Source organism: Oryx dammah, unplaced genomic scaffold, assembly GCF_014754425.2.
Source record: "Oryx dammah isolate SB20612 unplaced genomic scaffold, SCBI_Odam_1.1 HiC_scaffold_27, whole genome shotgun sequence".
In the NCBI taxonomy this organism is placed as follows: Eukaryota; Metazoa; Chordata; class Mammalia; order Artiodactyla; family Bovidae; genus Oryx; species Oryx dammah.
In genome coordinates, this window is record NW_024070211.1 from 31,040,566 (window position 1) to 31,065,615 (window position 25,050).

Below are 25,050 nucleotides of genomic sequence, written 5' to 3' on the forward strand. Positions count from 1 at the left end.
GTGTGAACAGTGGGCCTGAAAGCACCGAGCACCACTTCCCCGTGGCCTCCTGCAAAGTGGAGCTTTTGTTTAGCCACTAAGTTGTGCCCAACTCTTTGAGATCCCATGGACTGCAGCCTGCCAGGCTCCTCTGTCCATGGGATTCTCCAAGGCAAGAGCATTGGAGTGGGTGGCCGTTTCCTTTTCCAGGGGTTCTTCCCAACCCAGGGATCAAACCTGCATTGCCTGCATTGGCAGGCAGAGTCTTTACCACTGAGCCACCAGGTAAGTCAGCCAAGTGGGGAGCCCCCTGGAATTGGCCGGGGCTGGAGATACCAACAGAACCAAGCGGGCAGAATTCTGCTTCAGAAATAGGGCCTGTGTCTGTGCCCTTTCCCTGGTCCCTCGGCTTCAGCCAAGAGGTGCTTGCTATTCTGGAGCCAGACAGCTCCTTGGGCCCCTCAGCAAGCAGGTCTGAGACTCCAAGTCACAACAGACCCACCAACTTCCCTTGGGGGTGATTACATGTCTCCCGTGGGGTAAGGGAGCGCTCCTTAATTTGGGGGGGGGGCCAGAGGACCCTAATTCCAATTTCCGGGATCCCTTTCTTCCTCTGCAGTGTCATCTCAATGTGAGATGGAAGAAGAGACACTGGGGTCCACCCCTCTCCCCCCAGAGCCCACCCAGGGGCAGGGGAGGTTGGCCAGATTCCTAGGGCTGTGCTGGGGGGCTCCACCTGGATTCATGACTTCCTCCCGCCCCATCCATCTCATTTCTGTTATGAACCCAAGGCTGGCCTGCCCAGCTTGCCCACGCAGTTGGGGCAAAGCTGGAGGGAAGGAAGCTGGTAAGCGTCAGAACCTCTTTTGGACCGGGGGCGGGGGAGCAAAGACTCAGGCAAAAGACACACAAGCTTTATTTTTCCTTCCTTTAATCTTAAGCAAAAGAGACACAGGGGTTCAAAAATAAAAATTTCTTTTTTTCCCTCGCCCAAACATTTACCCCAGCTCCGCCACTGCAACCATCCCCTTCCTGCCCAGCAGGGCCTCGAGCAGGGAGGGTGCAGGCATCTCCAGCTGGGGAGGGGGAAGGTGGGGGGGGGGGGTGTGCCGAGCTCGGTGCCGGTCTCTTTCCAAATATAAATACACATGTCAGAACTCCTGGAAGCTCCGCCCCGCCACCCATCACGCATGCGCTCTGCATGCTCTGCCCGCTCCGAAGAGGGATGGAGGTGGGGGGTGCCAGGCACCGGCTGGCTGTGGTTTACTGCATCCGCTGGGTGTGCACCCCTCGAGCCCCCTGCTGCTCGTTGTAGAAGAGATGACACTCGGGGTCCCCCCGGATGGTGGGGGCTCCCTGGATCAGCTTCCCGGTGTTGGGGTTCACACACCAGCACTCCCCACGCTGCCCGTTCAGAGACATCTTGCACTGAGGAGAGAGGAGGACATAAAGGACACCCCGATAAAAACGAGGGGGTCTCACTGAAATGCAGACTCCTGTTCAAGGTCTGGGTGTGCCTGACAATTCTGCACGGTCATTCAAGCTCCAGTGTGACGCGTGATGCTGGTTATTAGCAAGGCTGCTGGGGGGTGGCTTCAATAGAATGGCTTGGCCCCCACATGTGCGGAGGTCCCATCCAGCAGACGACCCAGTGTACGGGATGGATGGATGTACACTTGTAACAGGAGGTCAGGAATGCACATAATGGTAAAAGGTTCCGCTCTATGCTGGGCGTGGTGTAAGCAATCTCTATGCTGCTTGCTTACAGTTCCTATCTAACATACATTCATTTAATCCCCACAATCACCTTGCAAATTAGGTACCAATGTTTTACCACTTTGTAGATGGTCAGAAGGCCAGTGTCACAGAGCTAGTGAGAGCCACAGCTGGTACACCAACCCAGGCATTCCCCTAGTGAGAGCCACAGCTGGTACACCAACCCAGGCATTTCCCTCCCAGGGTGCCTGCTCTTACCCATGAGCCAATTCGTCTCGAAAATCCTGTTTATCCATAAGATTTGGAAGAAAAGATTGCTATTGCTTCTTTGGCGCTCCAAAGTAGCTGGCTTACATTTAGAGGGCAGGTGTGCGAACTAATAGCTTTTAATGGCAGGCTGATATTTCAAGGGACAAGATGCCTAGGCTAAGAAGATGGGGAAGTGAGATCCCCTAGGGGGTCAGCAGAGCCCCATACCCCATCTTCTGGCTCCACACACCCACCTTTCCTTTTAATTTTTTTATTTGGTTGTGCCAGGTCTTAGTTGTAGCATGTGGGATCTAGTTCACTGATCAGGGATTGAACCTGGGCCCCTGCACTGGGAGCACAGTCTTAGCCACTGAACCACCAGGCAAGTTCCCACATCCCCAGCTTTTAAGTCAGCTCCAATACCGACTAGGATCACCAGGGGAGCCTTCGAAAAGCCAGTGCCCAGAAAGCACCCCAGACTCACAAAATATGGATGTTTGGGGGTGGGGCCCAAGCATTCATACTGTTTAACGCTCCCTAGAGAAGCCCGTTGTGCACTTGGGCTCAGATCCTCCATTGGAAAACAGAATGGCTGGTGGAGCCCACAGTCTCTCATTCCTGCCTTACGTGAAATGCACACGGACCTTTTCTCCCTACACAAGGGATGAGCTTGAGGAAGTGGGCAGTGGGGTAGGTTAAAAGGACAACCCACCAAGATTAAACAACTGGTAACAATCACCACTGTAAACTCTATGTGGTTAGGTAAATACACATAGATCATTAAAAGGCATATGAACAGAGTGGAAGAGGGGAGGAAAAAGGGTTCTTTTCTTTTAAAAACTTAAACTTTCTTAATTTTCTCTAATGTACTCATGCTGTTGTTAACTGTTTAGTCGCTAAGTCATGTCTGACCCTTTTGACCCCATAGGACTCTACACCATCAGGATCCTCCGTCCATGGGATTTCCCAGGCAAGAATACTGGAGTGGGTTGCCATTTCCTTCTCCAGGGGACTTTCCCAACCCAGGAATCGAACCCGAGTGTCCTGCACTGGCAGGCAGATTCTTCACTGCTGAGCCACTAATGGAAACCCTCTCCTATTACCTTTTTTAGTACTATTTCAAGTGGTGTTTCTCCATTCCTTGAGATACTGGAAAACCAGAGAGGCTACCTGGTTTTGAATGGTTCAAGTCAGTGATTCTGGAAGTGAGGTCCAGGGACCATCAGCATCCCTGAGAGCTGGTTAGACATGCAAACTCTCGGACCCCACTTAACCTTCTGAATGGCAATCTCTTCCAGCTGGGTCCCCAGAATCACCAGCACGTGATTCTAATGCTCAGTAAAAGTCAAGAGGCACTGTTATGAGGCCCTATCTCTTCTCCAAGAGGCTCCCTCTCATGCTAACCGCTGCTGGCAGGTAGCGGGGGAATTGAAGTCAGCCTTGGAAGGGACTGAAGCCAACAAGCCCCCGCCCTCCCTGGCCTGGCAGCTGGCATCCCCACCCCCCTCGGCTGGCATCCCTGCCCTCCTCCTAGCAGAAGACTGGTCTTGGACTCAGCGCTGAGACCTCAGGGGCTTACTGGCGGCATGGGGGGCAGGAACAAGGCACACTCAGGCCAGGGACACCCTCACTCACCTGTTTGAGGTTGTACAGGCCATGCTTGTCACAGTTGGGGATGTGTAGGGAATAGAGGTGCTCCAGGGGACCCCGCTCATCCGGAAGGCGCATGGTGGAGATCCGTTCCAGGACCTGGTCCAGTTCCTGCTGGCAGGGGGTCTGCAGGCATAGGCACATGGAGAGGACACTTAGAGAACGGGTTCATGCAACGCCAGCCCCGGCACAGCTTCAGAAAGAAGCACGTGTGCAGAATGCCACTTTCCCACGGCCACACAGCAAGCTGGTGGAACCAGGAACTTCTGACACCCAGCCCAGCAAGCTCACTGCCTTACCACCAGGCCCGCCCCACTCCAAGAGAAAGTCACCCTGCAGGTGAGTCTTCCCTCCTCTCCTCCATCCCTTTCAGGGGTCAAAATGGGATCTACTTGCAAACACTGAATTCAAGTATCTCTACCCCATCCAGTGGCCCAACCATCATTCCCTTTCATAAACCCATCCAAGGGCCAAGACAGCAGAGCTGAGCTGGAAAGAGAAGAGGGGTGGCTCAGTGAGGGAAGTGTATTGCAACAAGAGTGGGCAAGTTCAAGCGGTGGTGGTGGTGACGTAGTTGCTAAGTTGTGTCTGACTCTTTCGATTCCATGGACTGTAGCCTTTTCTGGGGGGGCGGGGCCCGTATATCTCAAAGCCAAGCAGTGCTTCCGCAGTAGCTCAGCAGTAAAAAATCTGCCTGCCGGTGCAGGAGATGCAGGTCACTTCCTGGTCAGGGACGATCCCCTGGAGGAGGAAATGGCAACCCACTCCAGTATTCTTGCCTGGAGAGTCCCATGGACAGAGCAGCTTGGCGGGCTACAGTCCATGGGGTCACAAAAGAGTCAGACACATCTTAGCAACTAAACAACAACAATGAAGCCAAGCAGAAATGTGGAGGCTTTAGAAGGGAGGGACTTCAAGAATCCTTATGTCCAGCCCATTTCACAGCCGAAGATGCTGAGTCCCTCAAAAAAATACTGATGTGCTTGAAAAAACACTGAATGTTAGCAATGGAATCAGAAAGTACTTTGCCTGCAGGCACACAGAACATGGATCTCACAGCAGTGCTCCTGACCTCTCCTGCTGGGACACTCCCTTTGACCGTCCTCCCACCCCTCCCGCCAGACCCGACCCTCTCTGACCCTGGCAGGTGGCGGCCGCAGCTTCTTGGGCTCCTCCAGGCCAAGGTGATGTTTGCCACCCTTGCCCATCTGCCGGTGCTGCTCCGTGACCTTCTCCCGGAACACGGCCAGCTCCTTCATGCCGGACTTGAGGGGCTTCCGACCGGCACCACCTCCACCTCCCATCAAGTTCCCGTTCCCGTCCACGTGGTTCTCGACCAGGCCTCCCTCAGAGTGCTCCTCGCCATTGTCTGCAGAGAGAGAGGACGAGACTGAGGGCTGCAGGTCTGGTTTCCCCAGATGCGGGCCCTCCAGGGACTGGCTGAACCCCTGACAATGACAAGAAAAGAGATGACCAATGTCTAAGTAACAGCGCTAAGCAAGATGCGTGGATGATCAATTTCAGTTTCACAGCCACTAGGAGTACCAACATCCCCCAACTTCTACAGACGGAGAAGCTGAGGCTCACGGAGGTCAGCTTCTTGATCAAGATCACAATCCAGGATGTGAACGCAGACTCTGACTCCAGAAAGGAGCCTGGGCCACCTACTCTGCTCTGTCCATGTCCCAGGAGGCCAGGCAGGGTTGGGGGATCGAGTGGGCAAGGCCCTCACAGGGACAGGATTTAAAGCCATCAACTCTTCCCTAGAAACACCTCTCAGATTCACCCACCACTAACCTCCCCCGTTTAAAGTCTTCATCACTTATGGTCTGAAAAGGCGCGGATTGGATAAGTTTTTGAAATTCAAGCCACAGAGAGCACTGGGCTGTGCGGTGTCTGGTGGTTAGTGCGGTGGAGAGTCAGGTCACCTGCAGAACTCAGCGTCCAACGCCACCTCCGCGGTTACTCTTCACCAGCCCGCCTGCCCCCTTCTGTGCTGCCCGCATGGACACTCCGCTCCTTCAGCGTGACCCAGGGCCCCTGACTTGTCTCCCGGTCTGTCTATGCATGCTGGCCCGCCCCCCCCACCCCCAACAGGGCTGCCCTGGTGGCTCAGATGGTAAAGAATCTGCCTGCAATGCAGGGGACTGGGGGTTCAATCCCTGGGTGAGGAAGATCCCCTGGAGAAGGGAATGGCAGTATTCTTGCCTGGAGAAGCCCATGGACAGAGGAGCTTGGCAGGCTATAGTCCATGGGGTCACAAAGGGTCGGACACAACTGAGCGACTACCACTTTAACCCATGACATCGAGAGCTCCCAGACAGGAACAAGGACCACGCTACAGTGTGTTTCATCTTATTGCAGGGCGTGTAGCCTCATATCCAAATGACTCTCCAAGGTCCACCCATTAAGTTTTTGAACCTTCTTAGACCCCCAGCCAGTCAGCCACAGGCAACAGCTCCTACTGCGTGCACAGCTCATGTGGCATGCCCCACACCCCCGCCGTCTCACGTAGGCTTAGGTGTGTCCAGCCAGGGAATAGTGAATGGTCTGGAAGGGTCCTGACCAGGAGACCATTTCCGGAGAGCTCTAGGCAGGCCAGGTTGCACACAGCCCCTAACAGACACAGCAAGGGCCTCAGGGCCTCAGAGAGCACTGCAGCCCCCTGCAGGCCCAGGGAACACTCAGGGCTATCTCCAAACAAACCGTGCACATTTTCTCTTCCCCTTTAGTGCACCTCCAAAAACCTACAGTCTGGATAACAAACCTAAATGTCTTTTATGATAAATACTTCTACACAAGAATTTCAAGCAAGGCGCTTAATACGCGGTTAATTCAGACACAGCATGGTGGGCTGAGGGTCGCTGTCCCAGGTAGTGCTGTATGGAGGAAAGCAGCTGACCCTTACCTGTAAAAGGAGGGCGCGATAACCTCTCTGGGCTGTTGTGAGCTTTGGTGTTCACTCCCTCGTCAGCTAAGGGATGGGACCCTCCTCCGTGCCTTGGGGAGCCAGTACCTACATCCTCAGCACATCTCCTTCCAGCAGACTCCAGGGGACCAGGCACCAGCAGGGTCCCCACAAACAGAGGAGTTCAACAAAGGTTGGGTCCCATCCTTTCCCTTCACACCGGACCTGTTGCCTGTGTGTCAGGGCTCACTAGCCAGAGGAGAAGATCCCTTTAGAACGTGATACATTATTTCCAGACTGGTGAGCACTGGTTAGAAGGGCAGATTCGGGCTAAATCCCAGCTCTACCATTTTTTATACCCGCCTGTATTTCTCCTGCATATATACTCGCTCTGTGCCTCTGTTTCCTTAACTGCAAATTGTTGGATAATAATAGTTCCTACTTCACAGAACAGTTGAGTGTATGTTAAAGGAAAGCCATTGAGATACAGGTGGGCGCAGAAACTATACCCTGTTGGTGATGATTACTTTGATGATGACGAAAATGGTAACAGTGATGATGGGATGCTGATGACATCTGCCTCAGTGATCCGCTACGCTGGCCATGCGGAACTTGACCCAGAAACAGGAAGCAGAGGAAGATAAGTTTCACAAGCCTCAGAACAGCGGTCACCACGTCCGAGCATTGTAAAGCTGTGATGCTTTCCCAACAAGACAGGGAAAGTCAATGCATGAAGAACCCTGATGGTTCACAGGAGCACTGCTCCAGTAAGCCTGGTTTCTGCATGTCTGGTTTCCAAAGCCTCCACAGAATAAAATCAACAAAATTAAAAGGAATAAGAAGGCAGGCATGTTGTCGGTACAAGAAGTATCAAACGGCAGACAGGATAGAAGACAGTTAATAAAAACAGACAGAAGAACTTTGGGGATGTTCAGTGCCCCACAAACAACTCCACAGCCACTGATGACCCCTGAAAACCTCCACATTTTGTGGCCCAAAATAAGACTTATGTTGATAATATGACCTTGAGTATGTTTTAGTTGCTCAGTCGAGTCTGACTCTCTGTGACCCCATGGACTGTAGCCTGCCAGACTCCTCTGTCCGTGGAATTCTCCAGGCAAGAATACTGGAGCAGGTTGCCATGCCCTCGGGGCATGCAAAAAGGGAAGGGGTAAACATGTCAAGTATTCAGTATTTAAAAAAAAAAATTTCTATCCAAAATTGTTAAATTTAGGAAAATAAAAATTGAAGTTTTTAAATGAGTAAGCCTTCTAAAACCCAGAAGATGTTTCTCCAGAATGGCTATTTCCCCAGAGGCTCCTGGGAGCCCAGATTTTATCATAAATAGCCAAATGCAGGTGACTTCCTATTCCAGAAACCCCAGCACCACCCGCAGAGGAACTCGGGCCTGAAGCATCTGACACCAAGTCAGGTGGGAGTCCGGATCCACCACGGTCTACACCAACCTGCCCCGGACGCTCCTCACCCTGTGCCCCTCCTCTTTCTGTCCTTGAAGCCCAAACAGCAGAAACCCAGAGGCCCTAAGAGAAGGCGCTCCTGGTTCCCCAGCTCAGCTACCGGCCATGTTCCCCTGAATGGGGGGCTGGCTACAGCTTTCCTCTGGGAATGTTCAGGCAGCTGAGGCCAACCACAAAGAAGATAAGATCCCCCCTCCCTCCTCAGATATCAGAGGTGGAGGGCAGCAGGTTGCAGGGAAGGCTTGAGAGAGTCTGAGATAAACCTGCCAAAAAAACAGGATGGTCTGATTCAGGTAACCCTCTATCTCCTTCACGTTAACCTCAACGCATGCGGCAGATCTTGGCACAAGTGGAGGAGAGGACTCAACCCCAGCCTCACCGCCAGTTCTGCCATTTCCGTTTCTACAGGCTTCTTTGCCCCTGGACCCATGGGACAATTTCAGGCTCTCTGGCCCCATCCTTGCTGGCACGGCCCAGGGAACACAGGAGGAAAACAGCAAGATGATTACAAAAGTCTTGCTTCCATGCAGGAACCATGCAGGACCCCATGGGAAAGACAATACAGGAACCTGTGGATTGCCCTCGCCTAGCCCCGGTTCACCCTGGGCACGACCCCGACCTCACCATGCCATGCCCAGCCAGCTTCCTGCCCCACCGTGGCAGAATTTCTGGAGACCTCAACACCACTTCCAGCACTCCAGACCATGTATTCTGCTGACCAGGGAACTAGACAAGGGCTTTGGGAATCTCCCACCATTTCTGGACCCATCCGCTCTGCTGTCTGAAGCTGTGACTCTCAGAAGCTTACTTGGCTCCTCTCTTTTCATGGGAAGCCACCCCAAGGCTTAGATGAACACAGCCTGTCTCCACTGTGGCTGTAATCATACCGCCTTGGGTTGGAAGAGGGCAGGTCAGCCTGCGTGTTTAGTCCTCTCGAGGAGCTTCTGGAAAGGGCCTACTCACAGGAACCAATGTCTGGAACATTCTTGAGGTCGAGGTCTCCTGACCTCAGCACTACTGGCGTTGGCACCAGAAGAGTCTTTGTTGGGAGCTGTCCTATGTGAGGCGCCCAGCACCATCCCAGACTTCCACTCACCAAATGCCAGCAGCACCCGCCCCAAGTTGTAATAATCAAAAATGCCTTTGAACATTACCCAATGGCCCCTGGGAGGCGAAAATGCCCCCAGGTGAAAGCCACTGTTCGGGAGTTAGGCTTTATCCAGAGGCCTGATGCTCTCCGTGGCTCAGTGCTCAAGACCCACAGCCCCTCACAAAGCAGATCTGAGCTACACTGTACCCCCCTCCCCACCTCAGCTAAGACCCCCTCCACCACGGCTCCATCCCCAGGCACGCCTCTGGTCTCTGAGCCCACCTTCTTGGCAATGGTGGTGGGGACCCCACACAACTGGCAGCCTGCTGACCCCTCTTCCCCAACTCTCCCGGGCACTCGTCCACTGTGCCTAGAGGTGAGCCCACAGCTGATGCTCAGAACCAGGCCCTCAGAAAGCTCTGGGAACACTGGGCAGAGGCGAAGGGTACAGAGAAGAATGCTGGTTCAGGCCTCCAGCTCCTGGCAGGGCTGGCCTGCTCAGCACGCACCACGGTGGGCACAGTACCCAGAGCCCCGGGAAATGTTTTCATTTCTTTTTAAAATGAGAAGAAAAAACAATAAACTTTTAGGTCACAGCAGACATCACTGTGTGCAACACTGATCCGTGTGCAGTTATAAAAATAATGACTTGAAGACATTTTTGTGGGGGAAGGGGCCCATGGAGATGTTATGTCTAGGGACCTCAAGTCATATACAATAGCCCTACATTGGGTCCCAGAGGACAGGGCTCCAGGGAACAGTCTTATCCCAGGAGGACAGAGGCAGTTTCCTGTCCCGAGATGTCCCTGACCGGTCTGAGCTGAAGGTCAGTTTGTCTACCCTCACGGAGGCCGCCTGGGTTCCAGGGTATGTTCCTGGAACCCACTCCTTTATTGATTTCATCATTGCCGATGAAAGCGCTAATAAGATGAGGAAATCCATGGGCCTGGTTCGCTGACGCGGGTGCTGACTGCCCCCCACCCCGACCCCCCACCTTGAAGTAGAAGCCCAGAGCCAGGGAAATGCAATTGTTTCCCGGGATAGAGATGAGAAAGGCCAGTAGGCTGAGAAGAGCCTTGATTCCTTGACTGCTCCTATTACCAGCCAAAGAGGTTCAAGCACTCCGCCTGCAGAGCCTCATCGCTTGGCTGAATCCCAGCTTCACCACCGAGCTGTGCAGCCCTGGACAAGTTACCTAAACTTGCTGTGCCTTCACTGCTCATCTGTAAAATGGGCACAAACAGGATCCACCTCCCATGGGTGGCAGGCAGGATCCCAAGGGCTGCGTGTGTACACAGTGCCAAGCACACAGGGCTGGTCCTCCCTCGGGAACGAACCCACGTGGTACCCCCACCTCTTGGAGACAAGGACACCATCACATGTCACCAAGCTCTGCCCATCTGTTCTCTTATAGGTGACAAGGCAGTCCGCAGGAAAACATTCCACAGGAAGAACTCCAGCTAGAGATGGAATTTGCCCTCAGGAACAAAAATACCAAGTTGGAATTTTTTTTTTTCCTGCCTAGGAGTTTGGTTCAGAATAATATTTATTAAGCAACCACTTATGTATGCAGCTCCATGGGCTGCAGTGCAAAGGTCACTCTAAGAAACGGTTCTTAGCAACCCGAATCACTGAACTGGAAAAGCCTGAAGGCTTGGAGATGACTGACAGGGAACTCCAAGACCCCTAAGGATTAGCAAGCAGCAACTGTTCTCCTCTGCCTAGTGACCCAGGAAATGGGTCAATGCTGTAGCAGGCAGTTTCCTAATGATATATAGAAGGTCAAAACTTTTCCAAGTGGGAAGTGGGGAAGATGGTCAGAGTAGAGCGCACCTGTGGGAGACTTGTAGGGCAGGGAGAAGGCTGGTCACGCAGTAGGGACACGGTCCCAACTTCACCCCTTACACACCTGGAGGAAAGCTGAGTGAGAAAGGCAGAAGAGAGGAAATGGATGAGGTGTCCCATTTTACAGACAGCAAACTAGAGGCCCCAAAGAACCAGTACCTGGGTCTCCAGGCGCACACACAACCTCTCTGCTATTGTCAGAAGTGTCTCATAATTGGCCTCCACACTGCTCTGGGACCCAGCCTTCCTAACCTACCCAAGGAGGGTGGCATTCCAGCTGCCTACTTCTATGCATAAATACTAAAACTTAATTTTGGGCACAGTCCTTTCCCCCTCAGTGTCTTGTTTGATTGCAGCACTAACAACCTTATTTAACGAAGACCTTTGTGTCCAACAGACCCTTCCTCTCATGAAATGTTACCTTCTCGTACTATAATGCTCTGACTTCTGCTCCGTTTGACAGTTGGCAGATTTGATTTTCTTGGGCTCCAAAATCACTGTGGACAGTGACTGCAGCCATGGAATTAAAAGATGCTTGCTCCTTTTTGGAAGAAAAGCTATGACAAACCTAGACAGTGTATTAAAAAGCAGAGACATCATGTCTGTATAGTCAAAGCTATGGTTTTTCCAGTCGTCATGTATAGATGTGAGAGCTGGACCCAAAAAGCAGCTGGGTGCTGAAGAATTGATGCTTTTGAACTGTGGTGTTGGAGAAGACTCCTGAGAGTCCCTTGGACAGCAAGGAGATTAAATCAATCAATCTTAAAGGAAATCAACCCTGAATATTCATTGGAAGGACTGATGTTGAAACTAAAGCTCCAATACTTTGGCCACCTGATGTGAAGAACCAACTCATTGGAAAAGACCTTGATGCCGGGAAAGATTGAGAGCAGAAGGGGAAGGGGGCAATAGAGGACAAGATGGTTGGATGTCATCATCAACTCAATGACATGAGTTTGAGCAAACTGCAGGAAACAGTGAAGGACAGGCAAGCCTAGCATGCTGCAGTCCATGCGATCACCGAGTCGGACATGACTTCGAGACTGAACAACAACAATTTCTGATTTAGAAGAAACCTTAGCACACTCTGAGGAAAACAAGCCTTAAGACTCTAACAGCAACCCCTTACTCCTTCTGCTTATGCAGGACAGATGAGAAAAGAAGACCTTTTCCAAAAACCATCACACATCTTCATCATAGGTTAATACATCTCCTTTTTTATTCTAAAGAAATCCTAGCCATTTTCCAACCTTCTGTCTCACAATTATTCAGAAATCTGAGGGCTGAGGGCACCATAGAGATGATCTAATCCAACCCTAAATCCATCACTCACTCTCTCAGTGAACTCATTTCCTTCAACAGGTACTAGCATCCCCAGGCCCTTCGAGACTACACTGCAAGTAACAGGCCAGGGGAATGTTGGCTCCTTCCCTGGTTCCATCCCGGCTGGGTATAGAAGTCACATGGCTCTTTGTTGATTTTCCCCAAAATGCACTTAACCTTGACATATATGTTGGGCAAAAAACTAAATACTAACTACAATCTTTCTCCTCCCTCCCAGATAACTTCTCCATTAATATCCATGGCCGTGGACAATTCATTCACAAACTCGAATGGGCAGGAGTCAAGAGCCCTGAATTCCAGTCCTGGCTTTGCCACTGACAGGTCACCTGTGATTTGGGCCAAACCCTTTAACCTTCCTGAGCTCTAATTTCTCAAAGCTGAAAAAAAAAAAAAAAAAGAATAATCATTGTACTTAAGTGAAGGCTGAAGCTGAAGCTCCAATACTCTGGCCACTTGATGTGAAGAGTCGACTCACTGGAAAAGACTCTGATGCTGGGAAAGACTGAAGGCAAAAGAACAGGGTGGCAGAATATGAGATGGTTAGATGGCATCACCGGCTCAATGGATGTGAATTTGAGCAGACTCTGGGAGATGGTGGAGGACAGAGGAGCCTGGTGTGCTGCAGTCCTTGGGGTCACAGAGTCAGATATAATTTAGCAACTTAACAACAACAAAAGTGAAGGCTGCTACTTAAATAGTCTACAGCATTTGTAGACTCCCAATGTGGGCAACCAGGCCTTGGAAGAAACATGTGCAACATCTAGTTCTGGAATGAGTAAATGAAAGGTGCATTTGTCAGGCAGAGGGGAGTGGTGGGTGATATCTCATCTGCAGAATGGCCAAATGCATGGAATTGGGGGTGGGGTGGGGTGGGGTGGGGACTAGTGAAAAGAGAATTGTGTAAAACCATCTATTCAAATATTTCTTCTGAAACGATTCTGTTGATTATATATATATTAGTTGCAATCATCAAAGCTCTCTGCCATCTGATGAAATCCTTGGGCAAGGGTGGATTTGCCAAAATTACTTTAACTCTGCTTACGGAAACTAAGGGAAGGAAGGATGGGAGGCTGAGGGGAAGAAAGAAGGCAGAAAGGGAGAGAGGAAAAACAAGAGTCTCATGCCTGCCGTGGATGCACAGGTGAAGCAGGGCTCCCAGGTAAACTTGCCAACAAGCTTTCCGCTTTTGTGGGAGAGAATCTGAAGCCAGTCCCTCCCTTTGTATGGCTGACTGTGCTCACCAGACCCGCCTAGCCTGTGGCCACTGTGTTCAGTAACACATGCCGCCCAGAGGCTGGGGTGGGTAATTCAAGCCATGCTGGGAGGTGGGGGAGGTGGGGGCAGAAGTTAGAAATGAGTGGGGTAGAAAGGGGCTTCCCTGGTGGCTCAGATGGTAAAGAATCTATCGTCAATGCAGAAGACCTGGGTTCAATCCCTGAGTGGGGAAGATCCCCTCGAGAAGGACATGGCAACCCACTCCAGTATTCTTGCCTGGAGAATCCCATGGACAGAGAGCCTGGCGGGCTACATACAGTTCATGGGGTCACGTAAGAGTCAGACACAACTGAGCAACTAACATACACACAGGGTACAAAGGGGGCCTATTTGTTATTCTTCAGCTAAAGTTAAACCTGAGGTCCATAGTCTCTCTGGGTGAGAGACATCACATGTCATCCTCTACTTTTTTTTAGATGGTCACGGGCGGCTGGCAACAGTGACCTCTCACATGGGAATCCTGAGTAGTGCACGCATGCATGGATGTCAGCAGTGGCGACATTCCAGCTCAGTTAATGACTCTCTTGATCAGGCCATCTACCCCCTGCTCATACCCAAAGTCATTGCAAACACCTTTCCCGTTCTTTCCCCCACTCAGCCCCTGCTCGCCACAAGGGCGACCGCTGAGCAATCTGACATCTCTCAGCTGCCAAGACCAGTAGCTCCTCTGCATGGTTTGCAAACAAAGCAAGTTTCAAACAAAAGAAGTTTCTGACCACCCTCTATATAAGGAAATGGCTGCAAATAAGCAGCCTCTTCTGATGTTCTAGACTCATAGAAAGGAGGGAAAGCTAGTAGGGCTGTTGACCATTTGATATCAATTTCTCTGGCTCTTCAAGGACAGCCTGGCTCGCAGAGCCCCAGAGAACCGTGCTGAATTCGACCCAGGTGGTCACATCATACTGGTGCAGGTACTGACCTTTCTCACCTGAGGACCGTGGCCCTGCACCCCCACAGCTACCAGGGCCCACCACCCACCTAAGGGCTATAGAACTGGGTAAAGTCTGTGGAGGGGGATGGCCAGTGGGCACCCAGTCCCATCCTCAGGCTGGGAAGAAACCACTACCGGAGACAGCAACAGTGGACAACAGGAGGGCAGGGGGCAACCACCTGCCGAGTCTTTCTGAGCCGTTTTAGGATTTCCTCTGGAACGAGGGCTCTAGGGCTCAAAGCCTTGGCTAACCGGTTCCAGTGTGGTGGGAAGGGCAGTGCTGGCTGGGAAGTTAAAGTCCCCAGGTTCTAATCCTGACATGACCTCCAGGCCTGGGATTCTGGGTGATGCCAGCTGGGTGTCTCAGACGTGCAGGCCCCTGTGTGCTCAGCTGTAAATTCAGGGAGTGAGACCAGGCAAATGTTTCCTAATCATAGCTGTTCATCAGATAGCATCTGAAGAGCTTGTGGAAAAACAGAGTCCTACACTCCAGCCCCAGTGGTAAAGAACCTGCCTGCCAACACAGGAAACACAGGTCTAATCCCTGGGACAGGAAGATTCCCTAGGGAAAGAGATGGCAACCCACTCCAGTATTATTGTCTGGAAAATCCCATGGACAGAGGAGCTTGGTGGGCGACAGCCCATGGAGTCACAAGAGAGTCAGACATGGCGACTAAATAACAACACTCCAGCCCCAGAGCTTGGGAGACAGCAAGACCTGGGTGGGCGTCAGAGACTATACTTTTAACAACCCTCTTCTAGTCCAGGGCTCCATTCCTGCCTCGGTCTCCTGAAGAACTTCTTGGTGGTGGGAGAAAAGGCTTCTGCTCAAGAGAAACGGCTTCACGTGTACACCTTGCAAAGACAAAGACTCATAAGCTCTTTGCACCTGCTGGCAGGCACGTTCGTAAACAGACATGTGTCTACACTTGGATGCACACAGAGGGGCCGTCCTTGGCCAGGCACCATGGAGGTTTCTAGAACAGCTCTCATCTCACCCCCTCCCCGCCAACCTGAGTGAGCAGAAACACAGCACAGGGCCTCTCTGCTTCTGCGATCTCCAAAGGGCTGCTTCATAAACACCAGGGTCATTCCTGGAATCGCCAAGGCCTGGGGAGGGTCAGGGCGGAGGCAGACAGTTTGAGAAAACAAAAACACGCTGAAATTCAACACGGTCCTCTGGGGCTCTGCAAGCCAGGCTGTCCTTGAAGAGCCAGAGAAATTGATATCAAGATTGTCAACAGCCCTACCAGCTTTCCCTCTTTTCTGGGGGTCCCAAGCATTTCTCATCTGGTTCAATGCAAGTCATCTGAGAACCTGGCCAGGGGACCTACCTGCTGAAGGCCCAGGTGAGCAGAGAATGTGCTTTGGAGCAAACCTGGACCAGAGGCTAATAGGAGAGAAAAGAATGTACCTGACCCAGTAATTCTGCTTCTCTCTGACTTGTGCACAAAAGCTTTCATTACAGCATCACTGTACTTGTGAAAACTATTTAGCAACTGGATCCAAAAGCCTTTCAACAGATGAATGGATAGATAAATCAATATAATACAATGAAATAATCAGAGCAGTTAAAAAGCATAGCTCTGACCTGTGTCTACCAACATGGGTAGATCTCAAAAACCTAAAGTGGATGGGGGGAAAAGTTGCCAAAAGAAACCTTTCATGTACATTTTCCCGTTTATTCTCAGAGAACAACTCTGAAATGTTGGTCATCCAATTAGCAAATCTGCTTAGTTAAGGAAGATAAGCAGTGAATAATGCTAAGTGGTTGTCTAGAGAGCAGGGACAGAGAAGGGGGATGGCTGGTAGAGAGGGGAAGCTTTTAAAAAAAATAAAGACTTGAAGTAAATATGACAACAAATATCAACCATTCCCAGCTATGGGTGGTACACTGGCATTATTATGTCATTCTTAGTACTTCTCTGCATTTTTAAAGTTTTCTTTTAAAAGAAACTCACTCCATCCACTCCTCACCCTTCTTGTCCAGCAGGGGCATCAGTAATTACAAGGTGCTCCGTGAACCCCAATGGCTGAAAGAGGACGGCACCAGTGGCATGGCCAACTTCACCTACACTCTCAGAGGGCAGTGTTAGAGCTACCTGGTGCCAGCAGGGGCGAGACTGACACTGGGCTCCTGGCGAGGTCTCTGCAGCATGAAGAACTGGGAAATAAATCAGGAAAGGCTTGAAGAGAGCAGAAGAGGGCCACAGGGTCAAGGAGGGGAAGATGCAGGAATCGCCACTCAAGGGCCACTCACGCTCAGTGAAGGGAGATGACTGCTCTGGCTTCTTAAGAAGCAGAGAGGTAGCAGCCTTAACCTGAAACAGGAGAGATCCAGCTTAGAAGCCACCCAAGAGTTTCACGGGAAGAACGAAAACCAGTGACAAACTGCAGGCGGAAAAAAATTACACACCTTCTGTCATGAAGTTACACATCATCATTCGGGAGGAAGGACAATGCCCTCCAAGTATCCAACTGAAACTTGACTCAGTGGATGACGCACATTCCTGGGCCAAGCACCCTTGTAATTGGACTCAGCTTCCTGCACAGCCCTGGAGCCTGAGCGTACTGGCACAAAGCCATGGGGCCATGCTTTTCCTTCCTCCCCCAAAGGAGGGAGCTTCTTGAAGACAAAAACTTGGACCTAGCTTCCATAGAGCCTTTTTTTTGTTTTTTTGTTTTTTTTAAAAAAGTACTTATCATGAAAAGAAAGCAGGAAGGAAGACATATTGTGTGCTCAATTTTTTGGAAGAAAAAGGTTGTCCTTTCTTTCGTAAGACTGGAGATACCCTTCCTTCTGAGACTTCATCCACCAGAAAAGAGCCCCATTATTTCACGAAAGATCTTCTCAAGAGCCTTGGTCAAAAGGCTAAAAGAGCCACTTGTATGAGATTTAAATACATCTCTACTGACTTGATTTCCTCTTGGATAATAATCAACTTTTTCAAATGCCTGTCTTGCTCCCCTTTAGGATCAAAAAGCATGTGTTGTTGGGGAGGGATAGATTGGGAGTTTGGGACTGACATGTACACACTGCTATATTTAAAAATAGATAATCAACAAGCACCTACCGTATAGCACAGGGAACTCTTCTCAATACTCTGGTGGTGGTGGTGGTTTAGTCGCTAAGTCATGTCTGACTCTTGCGACCCCATGGACTGTAGCCCACAATACTCTATAGTAACCTAAATGGGAAAAGAACTTGAAAAAGAACAGATACATATATATGTATAAGCGGGGCTTCCCTGGTGGTTCAGCGGTATCTGCCTGCAATGCAGGAGACATGGCTTCAGTCCCTAGGTTAGGAAGATCGCCTGGAGGGAATGGCAACCCACTCCAGTAATCTTGCCTGGAGAATCCCATGGACACAGGAGCCTGGCGGGATCCAGTCCATAGGGTAGCAAAGAGTCACACATGACTGAAGCGACTGAGCAGGCACACACATATGTATAACTGAATCACTTTGCGGTCCACCTGAAACTAACACAACATTGTTAATCAGCTATACTCCACCATAAACAATTTCAGAAAGCATGTGCTATATAGGTGGTATGACTGTATCTGCAGAGTCAGTCTCATAGCTTGTACACGTGTTTAATCAGTGTTTAAACGTTAGGAAAACGGACTGTCTGAAAAACATCCCACCACTCTGGCCTAGAGCATCCTATTATATTACTTCTTCTCATCTTTCTGGTCTCTCCCTCACCATCTAAGCCCCAGAGCAGCGAGAGTGGTTAGGAGAAGAGAAAGGCAGTGAGCAAAGTGAAGCATGAGCTGGAGAGAGAAGCCACTTCCCTCAACTGAGACCCACATTCAAACAGCTGTCCCTACACTCAGCTCTGATGCCACCACACAGACCACCTCCCAGGGAGCCATAAACACTGGCTTCCACCCACTTCTCTCCTCCCACCCTCCCCTTCTGCCACCTCTTCTCCATCTCCAGGCCATTCCCAGATACCCCAGGCCTGACAAACTGAACCCACGGGATGCAAAAAGAAACTCAAAACCTGCAGAGATGTCCAGGATTGCCGGCCACATTCTCAAACCAGCACAAGAAGCGTCTTGAATATAAATAAGTGTCTTTAAATAGGTCACCATGCTTTCTCTTCCTTCAACTAAAAGTTCACTAATTTTGTCTGATATAATCCTGCAGTACATCAGTTGTCTTCCTTGGTTATGCTCTCTTGGTTTAGAGGCAACAGAGGAACCAGAGATAACCAGCAGGGCCTCAGGTAAGAACCCTCCCTTCTGGGGAATGAAGGTGCCCTGGTAGAAACACACACCGTAACAATGGAACCAGAGGCTGCGACTGCCCTCTGGAACATTGCCCACAACTGACTCCATTCTGGACTTTCCAAAGCAAAGGGCGGCGGTCCAGGTGAGCCACACCCTGTGGAAGTTAACTGTGCAACTCAGATTGAGACCTGAACCCACAGGCCGGGACTTGAACCCACAGACTTTTAACTTGAGATCACACACCTGGTCTCAGGACTTGATGAAGCTCAGGTTCTTGATGTCTCATCACAGAAAGAATTCAGTGAGAGACAAAGTGATAGGTAAGAAGCAGGTTTATTTAGAGAGAAACACACTCCACAGAGTGGGGTCCATCTCAGAAGGCAAGAGTGGCCTTGAAATATGGCATGCTTAGTTTTTATGGCCTGGTAATTTCAGGGGCTGGGCTTCTCTGGTGGCTCAGACAGTAAAGAATCCCCCTGCAATGGGGGAGACCTGGGTTCAATCCCCGGGTTGGGAGGATGCCCTGGAGAAGGGAATGGCTGATTCAGCATTCTTGCCTGGACAGAGGAGCCTGGCAGGGTACAGTCCGTGGGGTCACAAAAAGTCAGACTGAGCAACTTTCACTTTCTTTCAGTGAGTGGGAGGATTATTCCAACTATTTTGGGGAAGGGATGGGGATTTTCCAGGAATTGGGCCACTGCCCACTTTTTGGCCTTTGATGATTAGCCTCAGAACTATCAGGGCACTCTTGGGTGTGTCATTTAGCATGCTGATGTATTAAGATACGCTGGGGCTCAAGGTCTAATAGAAGCCAACTCATCCACCATCTTGGACTTATTTGATTATAATCAATTTAAGTCATGTCCTCGGGTTATGTCATTCTTTTAGTTTGTGCCCTTCCCTCCTTTCAGAAGCAGAAACACTTCCCTGAGATTCTCAAGTGCTTCTTCTGAGTTTCCAACCTGTGCTCAGTAGTTTGTGCACAGAACTTTGTTTTATCATCAAGCAATCACATAAGATTGATAATTTGTCTCCTTTCACAGTCGACTAAGAAGCCACAGGATGTGGGGCCAATGGCACAAAATCAGATAGCAACGGCAGAGCCAAAACCAAAGCCCAGGTGGTTTACCTCCACAGCTCTTAACCAACCAGAATGGCCCTTGCTCATTGGCAAGGGACCATGTAACCTCAGGGCTTCCTTTCTGTTCCCTATCACTTTGTCCCTTCCCACCTCCACAGGACCCTCTCTTGTCTTCCCAGAGAAGGAAGCCATCAGTCATAAGTGGCCGCCTACCCAACCTCAAAAACATTTAGGATCCAGTAAACCAGTCCCTCCTAAAGAACAGTTGGCTCAGATGGTAACAAATCCGCCTGCAAGCAATGCAGGAGAGCCAGGTTCCATCCCTTGGTGGAGAAGATCCCCTGGAGAAGGGAATGGCAACCAACTAACATACATACACACATCCCTCCCCACCTTCCTTTATCTTGCCTGACACACCTCTTGCCATTGTTGCCATAGAAACCATCCAGTGTTATCAGGCAAATGCAAGGGCAGGGCCCAGGGGAATTGCCATTTTCGGTTTATCATGGCCTCAGGCACTTTAGAAAGTAAGTTCTCCATCTACAGGCATCTTGGCACCTCTATCCAGAAGCCAAGACAATAGACCTAAAAGAAACTCCCTGGGGAGTTGCATAAAGAACATTTTTGAGAAGTTATGCCTTAATTACTACCTCCCAGGGAAAAGGAGCTTTTCTGAGCAGCAGTATATAATTCACTGCTTCTCTGCATGTGTGAGTCTGATGGGATGGAGCTCTGGAATGAGAAGCTGGAGCCCCAGACTCCATCCTGGTCTGTACTTTCCTTGGCTTTGAACCTGAATGCAGCCTTCATTTCTTCACCCGTCAAGTGGGGAGAATCCTGAGGCTAAAACAGTTGGGGGCTGGGGGAGGCGCGGGAGGGGGAACCCTACTGGCATTTAGGTGGCAGTGAACAAAGTCTAGAAAGAAAAGCAATTTAATTATGATTATTTTGCCATTTACCCCGTGAGGTAGACCCTTCGCTCTCTGCAGTCCTACAACTTGGATCACTCCCACTAGAAAGCACCGATCTCCCCAACCCCTATCAGGAGGGAACCCCTGAGCCTTCCCCCGCTCCCCACCCCCCTCTCTTCCTGGGCTCAGTGCCCCTCCTCGAAGGGCTTCCTCGCTCCCAGAGCTCAATTCCTTGAATGAACACAGGCTGACACACCTATACCCCATTCACTAATTAGAAGCCTCCCCAGGCTCCGCTCGGGGCCAACTTAAGCAGAGCCTGTGGGCCAATTCCCCAGCCTGGCAGCTGGAGGTCTGCCAGCCCCCGCCCCCCTTCTCCCCAACCTTCACTCCTGCCCTGCCTTCCAACAGCCAGGAAGAGACACGGGGCTGGCAGCCAGAAGGGGCCCCAAGGGCTGCCAAATGCCCCCCTCCCCCCTGCAAAAAAAAGGGGGTGATGGGGGGGAAGGAAACAATTCTTGACTACAGTCGACTCTGTATTTCTTTCCGGGGGAGCCGGCATTCTGAGCAAGGTCTCCCTCTGCGTCCTGACTGACACTCAGGAGCTGAGCCAGCCCAGATCTTCCCTGGCTTTGTTAAGGAACAGGAGTGGCCCAGGAGGGGGAGGGAAGGGGAGGGCTCAGGAGCCAAGTGGGGGAGGGGCAGACAGAGATGGTCCATTTTCCAGTAGGGGAAAAAAAAAATTTCCTATGGCCCATCCACTCTATTCACAGTAGGGGTGAGGGAGGGGGCAGTTACTCTGGAATCTGAAAGCCAACACATTTCACTTCCCTAGACCTACCACCCCATCTGTAAGGAGAGCTTATCCTCTCCTCCCCTCCCCCCTCACCAATACCAAGATGTCTAAGAAGAGCCTCCACCCAGATTCCCTGGGAGAAATGCTGTGCTTTGTCCCTACTGGCGTGGGTTTCACCACAAGTATCTGTTGAGCCCTGAAGACTCAAGTACCCAGCTTTCTTGGCTTCCTGAGGTCTCAGCTCCATCCGAGGCTTGACACTGAATCGCTGTGTCGTGTCACTAGCCACTCAGGCCATTCAGAGGGTTTTCCAGGACCACAGGTGGAATCGGACATTAGGAAGAACCCCAGCGCCCAGAAAACACGCCCCCATATCTACTAAGAACCCTTCAGTCCCCACTCCACTCAGGAGTGAGGTCAATGCTGGAGACAGCGGAGTAAGGAAACATCACTTTTTTGGACAGAACATCCGGTTTCTTTGCCAGGATCATGTTCAATGTTCTGGCACCCGAGGCTCAGACATGGGCTCTGAAAACCCATGTTCTTGGAGCGGGGAAATGGCGCCATGGAGTCTTCACTGGCTGCGTGGACAACACAACGGCTCATCCTGCACACACCCTATGTACCAAGCATGTTAGCACATGCCGCTTCTGATCCTCGTCTGATGAAGCTGGGTCCTGGCAGGTGTCCTGTGGAGGCCATTCGTGGAGAACAGTGCTGCCCAGCCCCGAAATGTAACCTCAAGGACTCCCCAGTCCTCTGAACGCCAGCAACTGGAGAGCTGGGTCCTAGAGTTCAGCTGGCAGATGAAGGCAGGACTCTGCTTCTGGGAACTGGGCTAAGTTCTTAATAATGTCCGACTATACCCATCCCGTTTCTGAGCAGCACCAAGTGTCCAGGGTCAAACTCTGGGGCCCCCTATGCCTCCACAGCCACTCCACCCACATTCTGAGCACGACAGTCTCATTAGAAAAGACCCTGATTCTGGCCAAGAATGAAGGCAGGAGGAGAAGGGAACAACGGAGAATGAGATGGTGGGATGGCATCACGCACTCAAGAGACATGAGTTTGAGCAAACTCCGGGAGATGGTGAAGGACAGGGAAGCCTGGAATGCTGTAGTCCATGGAGTCTCAGAGAGTTGGACACAACTGAGCAACTGAACAACCACAAGAATGAACCTGCCAGAGGATGAAGGGTCAGCCCCAGACGGTAGTGCACAAGCCCTAAAGAGCACGCCTAATTCATCCATGGGCCTCCCTGATAGCTCAGTTGGTAAGGAATCCACCTGCAATGCAGGAGACCTGGGTTCAATCCCTGGCGTGGGAAGATGCCCTGGAGAAGGGAAAGGCTACCCACCCCAGTATTCTGGCCTGGAGAATTCCATGGACTATATAGTCCATGGGGTTGGAAACAGTTGGACACGACTGAGCGATTTTCACTAACTCATCCATGAAACATGTAAGTCTTGGACCTCAGTCATCTGTTTACTGTCAACTGGGTTTATGCCACGTGGAAAGCAGTTTCATTACCTTTTCTCCAAACAGCACCATTACAGTCTGCAAAAGTGGATCCGATGCGGATGCTTCCAATGTATAGACAGAGAGGTGGAAATCAAGTGAATCATTCCAAAAAGAAACTACACCCAAGTGCTTAGGCTTTATATGTATTATTTATCTTTACACACTTATATACACACATGCAGACCTGACCCTACGCGGTTGATGCTATCAATTCCTCCTTTACAGATAAGGAAACGGAGGCTCAGAGAAAATATATCTCTTGCCTTGGGTGGCAAGTATGTGGTAGAAAACTGGGGTTTGAACCAAAGCCATTTCATACCAGGATGAGGCCCCGCAACGCCGGGTACAACCTGCAGAGACAAGTGGCCTGTCTGACATAGCCAGTTTGGCCTTTGTTTTAAAGGCTGGCTGACTAACCATCAGAGAGGAGACGTTGCTTGCCAAGATTAAGGCAGCTAAGAGAACCTACTATGTGCCAGGCATTTTGCATTATCACAGCTGACCTCACACACACCCCATTTGAGAAATACAATCATCCTCATTTCATCAAAGGACAAGACTCATATCACTCAGGTTCTCAGAGAGACAGGCTTGCATCGGAATGCAGGTCAATCCGCTAGCCAAGGCCAGGCTGCTTCCACCATCATCCCCTGCCCAGCAGCTCCTCTCCAGAGGCCTTTGCTGGGGCCCTTCTGTGCCTCCTGGCTGCTGCACGCTGGCCACTCCCATTTCTGAAATCCCCAAGCTCCAGTTGTGCCTCTCAAAAGAGTGGAGGGAATGCAAATTACGGACAGTGGCCCAGGCATCACCTGCATGTGGCAGGTGTCTAGGAACAAACCTTCTGGTTGATGGGGCCACAGGCTTTTGCTGTCAAAGGCCCCCACTCCCCCGCTTGGCCATGGAGGCAGAGGGGTTCAGAAGAAAGGGAGCCAAGTTAGCTTCTCACCTCACTACTTACCTGCTAAGGCGGCCCCTCCTCTGAGCCCGAGTCCACACCTGTGAAATGTAGGTAAAAGGCCTCCTTCACAGGGTTGCTGTTAAGACAGGAGATGAAGCAGGCAAAGAAGTTGGTTGCAACCAGGACGGGGACAGATGGGAGGCTGCCTGCCATCTCAGCGAACTGGCCAGAGATTGCAAGGAGAAGCAGAGGGGCTCTGAACATCTACCAACCAGACCACCAGCGTCCTGGGGGCATTAGAAGTATAACCTCACTGTGTCTTGGCGGTGGCAGAAGCAGCTTGAGCAGGAACCCCCTGGGAGGATAAGGCTTCCTCCCTCTACCCCCAGCCAAGCCCAGTTCCTGCACCGCCAGCTAACCACCCTTCTCATTTAAGAATCAGGTTTGGTTCAAACATGCCAATCCCCAATTATCTATGTGGTCTCCATCTACTTCTGGATCTCTGAGGATGGCTGAGCCAATCTATTGCCCACGTCACTTTTTCTCAAGCTATGTTCTGCTTAGCATCCAGCAAAGTATTCTAGAGCCACAGGAGGAGAAGCACGGGAGAAGAGAACAGTTCACAGGCTGGAGAAAGCAGAGGTGGACAGAGAGCAGAAAGACTAAAACTAAATGCAGTCCCTGGATATGCAGTCTCCTTAAAAACAATAATAATGATAACCAAACTTTTCTTTTTTTTCCAGTAGTTTTGTAGTATGTGAGGAGGACCAATCACAAAACCAAACGTGGGCCCAAGCCTGTTCATTTTCTGCTTCTCCCTCATTCCCTTTAGCATGTCCTGCCCTGCCCTGCCCTGCCCTCCTGCCCACTACCGTCACCACTCCCCCTCCACCCCCCCACCGCCCCACCCCCCGCAATCCTGCATTTCATTAAACCAAGAATTTTTGGAACTTGCTCATATCAAAACTAGCAATTGTGTGTCCCATTTTCTATGGCAGTGAATAGCTAATCTGAGAAACTAGAAGCTAACTTGATCAATGGGCTAGAGAACAAAGATGTTCTCAAAGTCACCCTCAGTGTGTAACAGCTGATGACTCTGAGTAACAGCTACCCTGCAGGCATTTCTACAGGAATAATTT

At 50.8% G+C, this 25,050-nt stretch overlaps 1 protein-coding gene across 1 annotated transcript in view; it reads right to left on the bottom strand.

Moving 5' to 3' along the window:
- Window positions 1-893: 893 nt before the first annotated feature.
- Window positions 894-25,050, bottom strand: part of IGFBP2 (insulin like growth factor binding protein 2) — a 28,917-nt gene continuing 4,760 nt past the window's right edge. The window contains exons 2-4 of the mRNA XM_040228544.1: window positions 4,734-4,963; window positions 3,580-3,720; window positions 894-1,407 (exon numbers count right to left, since the gene is read on the bottom strand). Coding sequence (XP_040084478.1) covers window positions 1,243-1,407; window positions 3,580-3,720; window positions 4,734-4,963 — 536 coding nt within the window. The 3' untranslated portion in view covers window positions 894-1,242. The remainder of the gene's footprint in view (window positions 1,408-3,579; window positions 3,721-4,733; window positions 4,964-25,050) is intronic.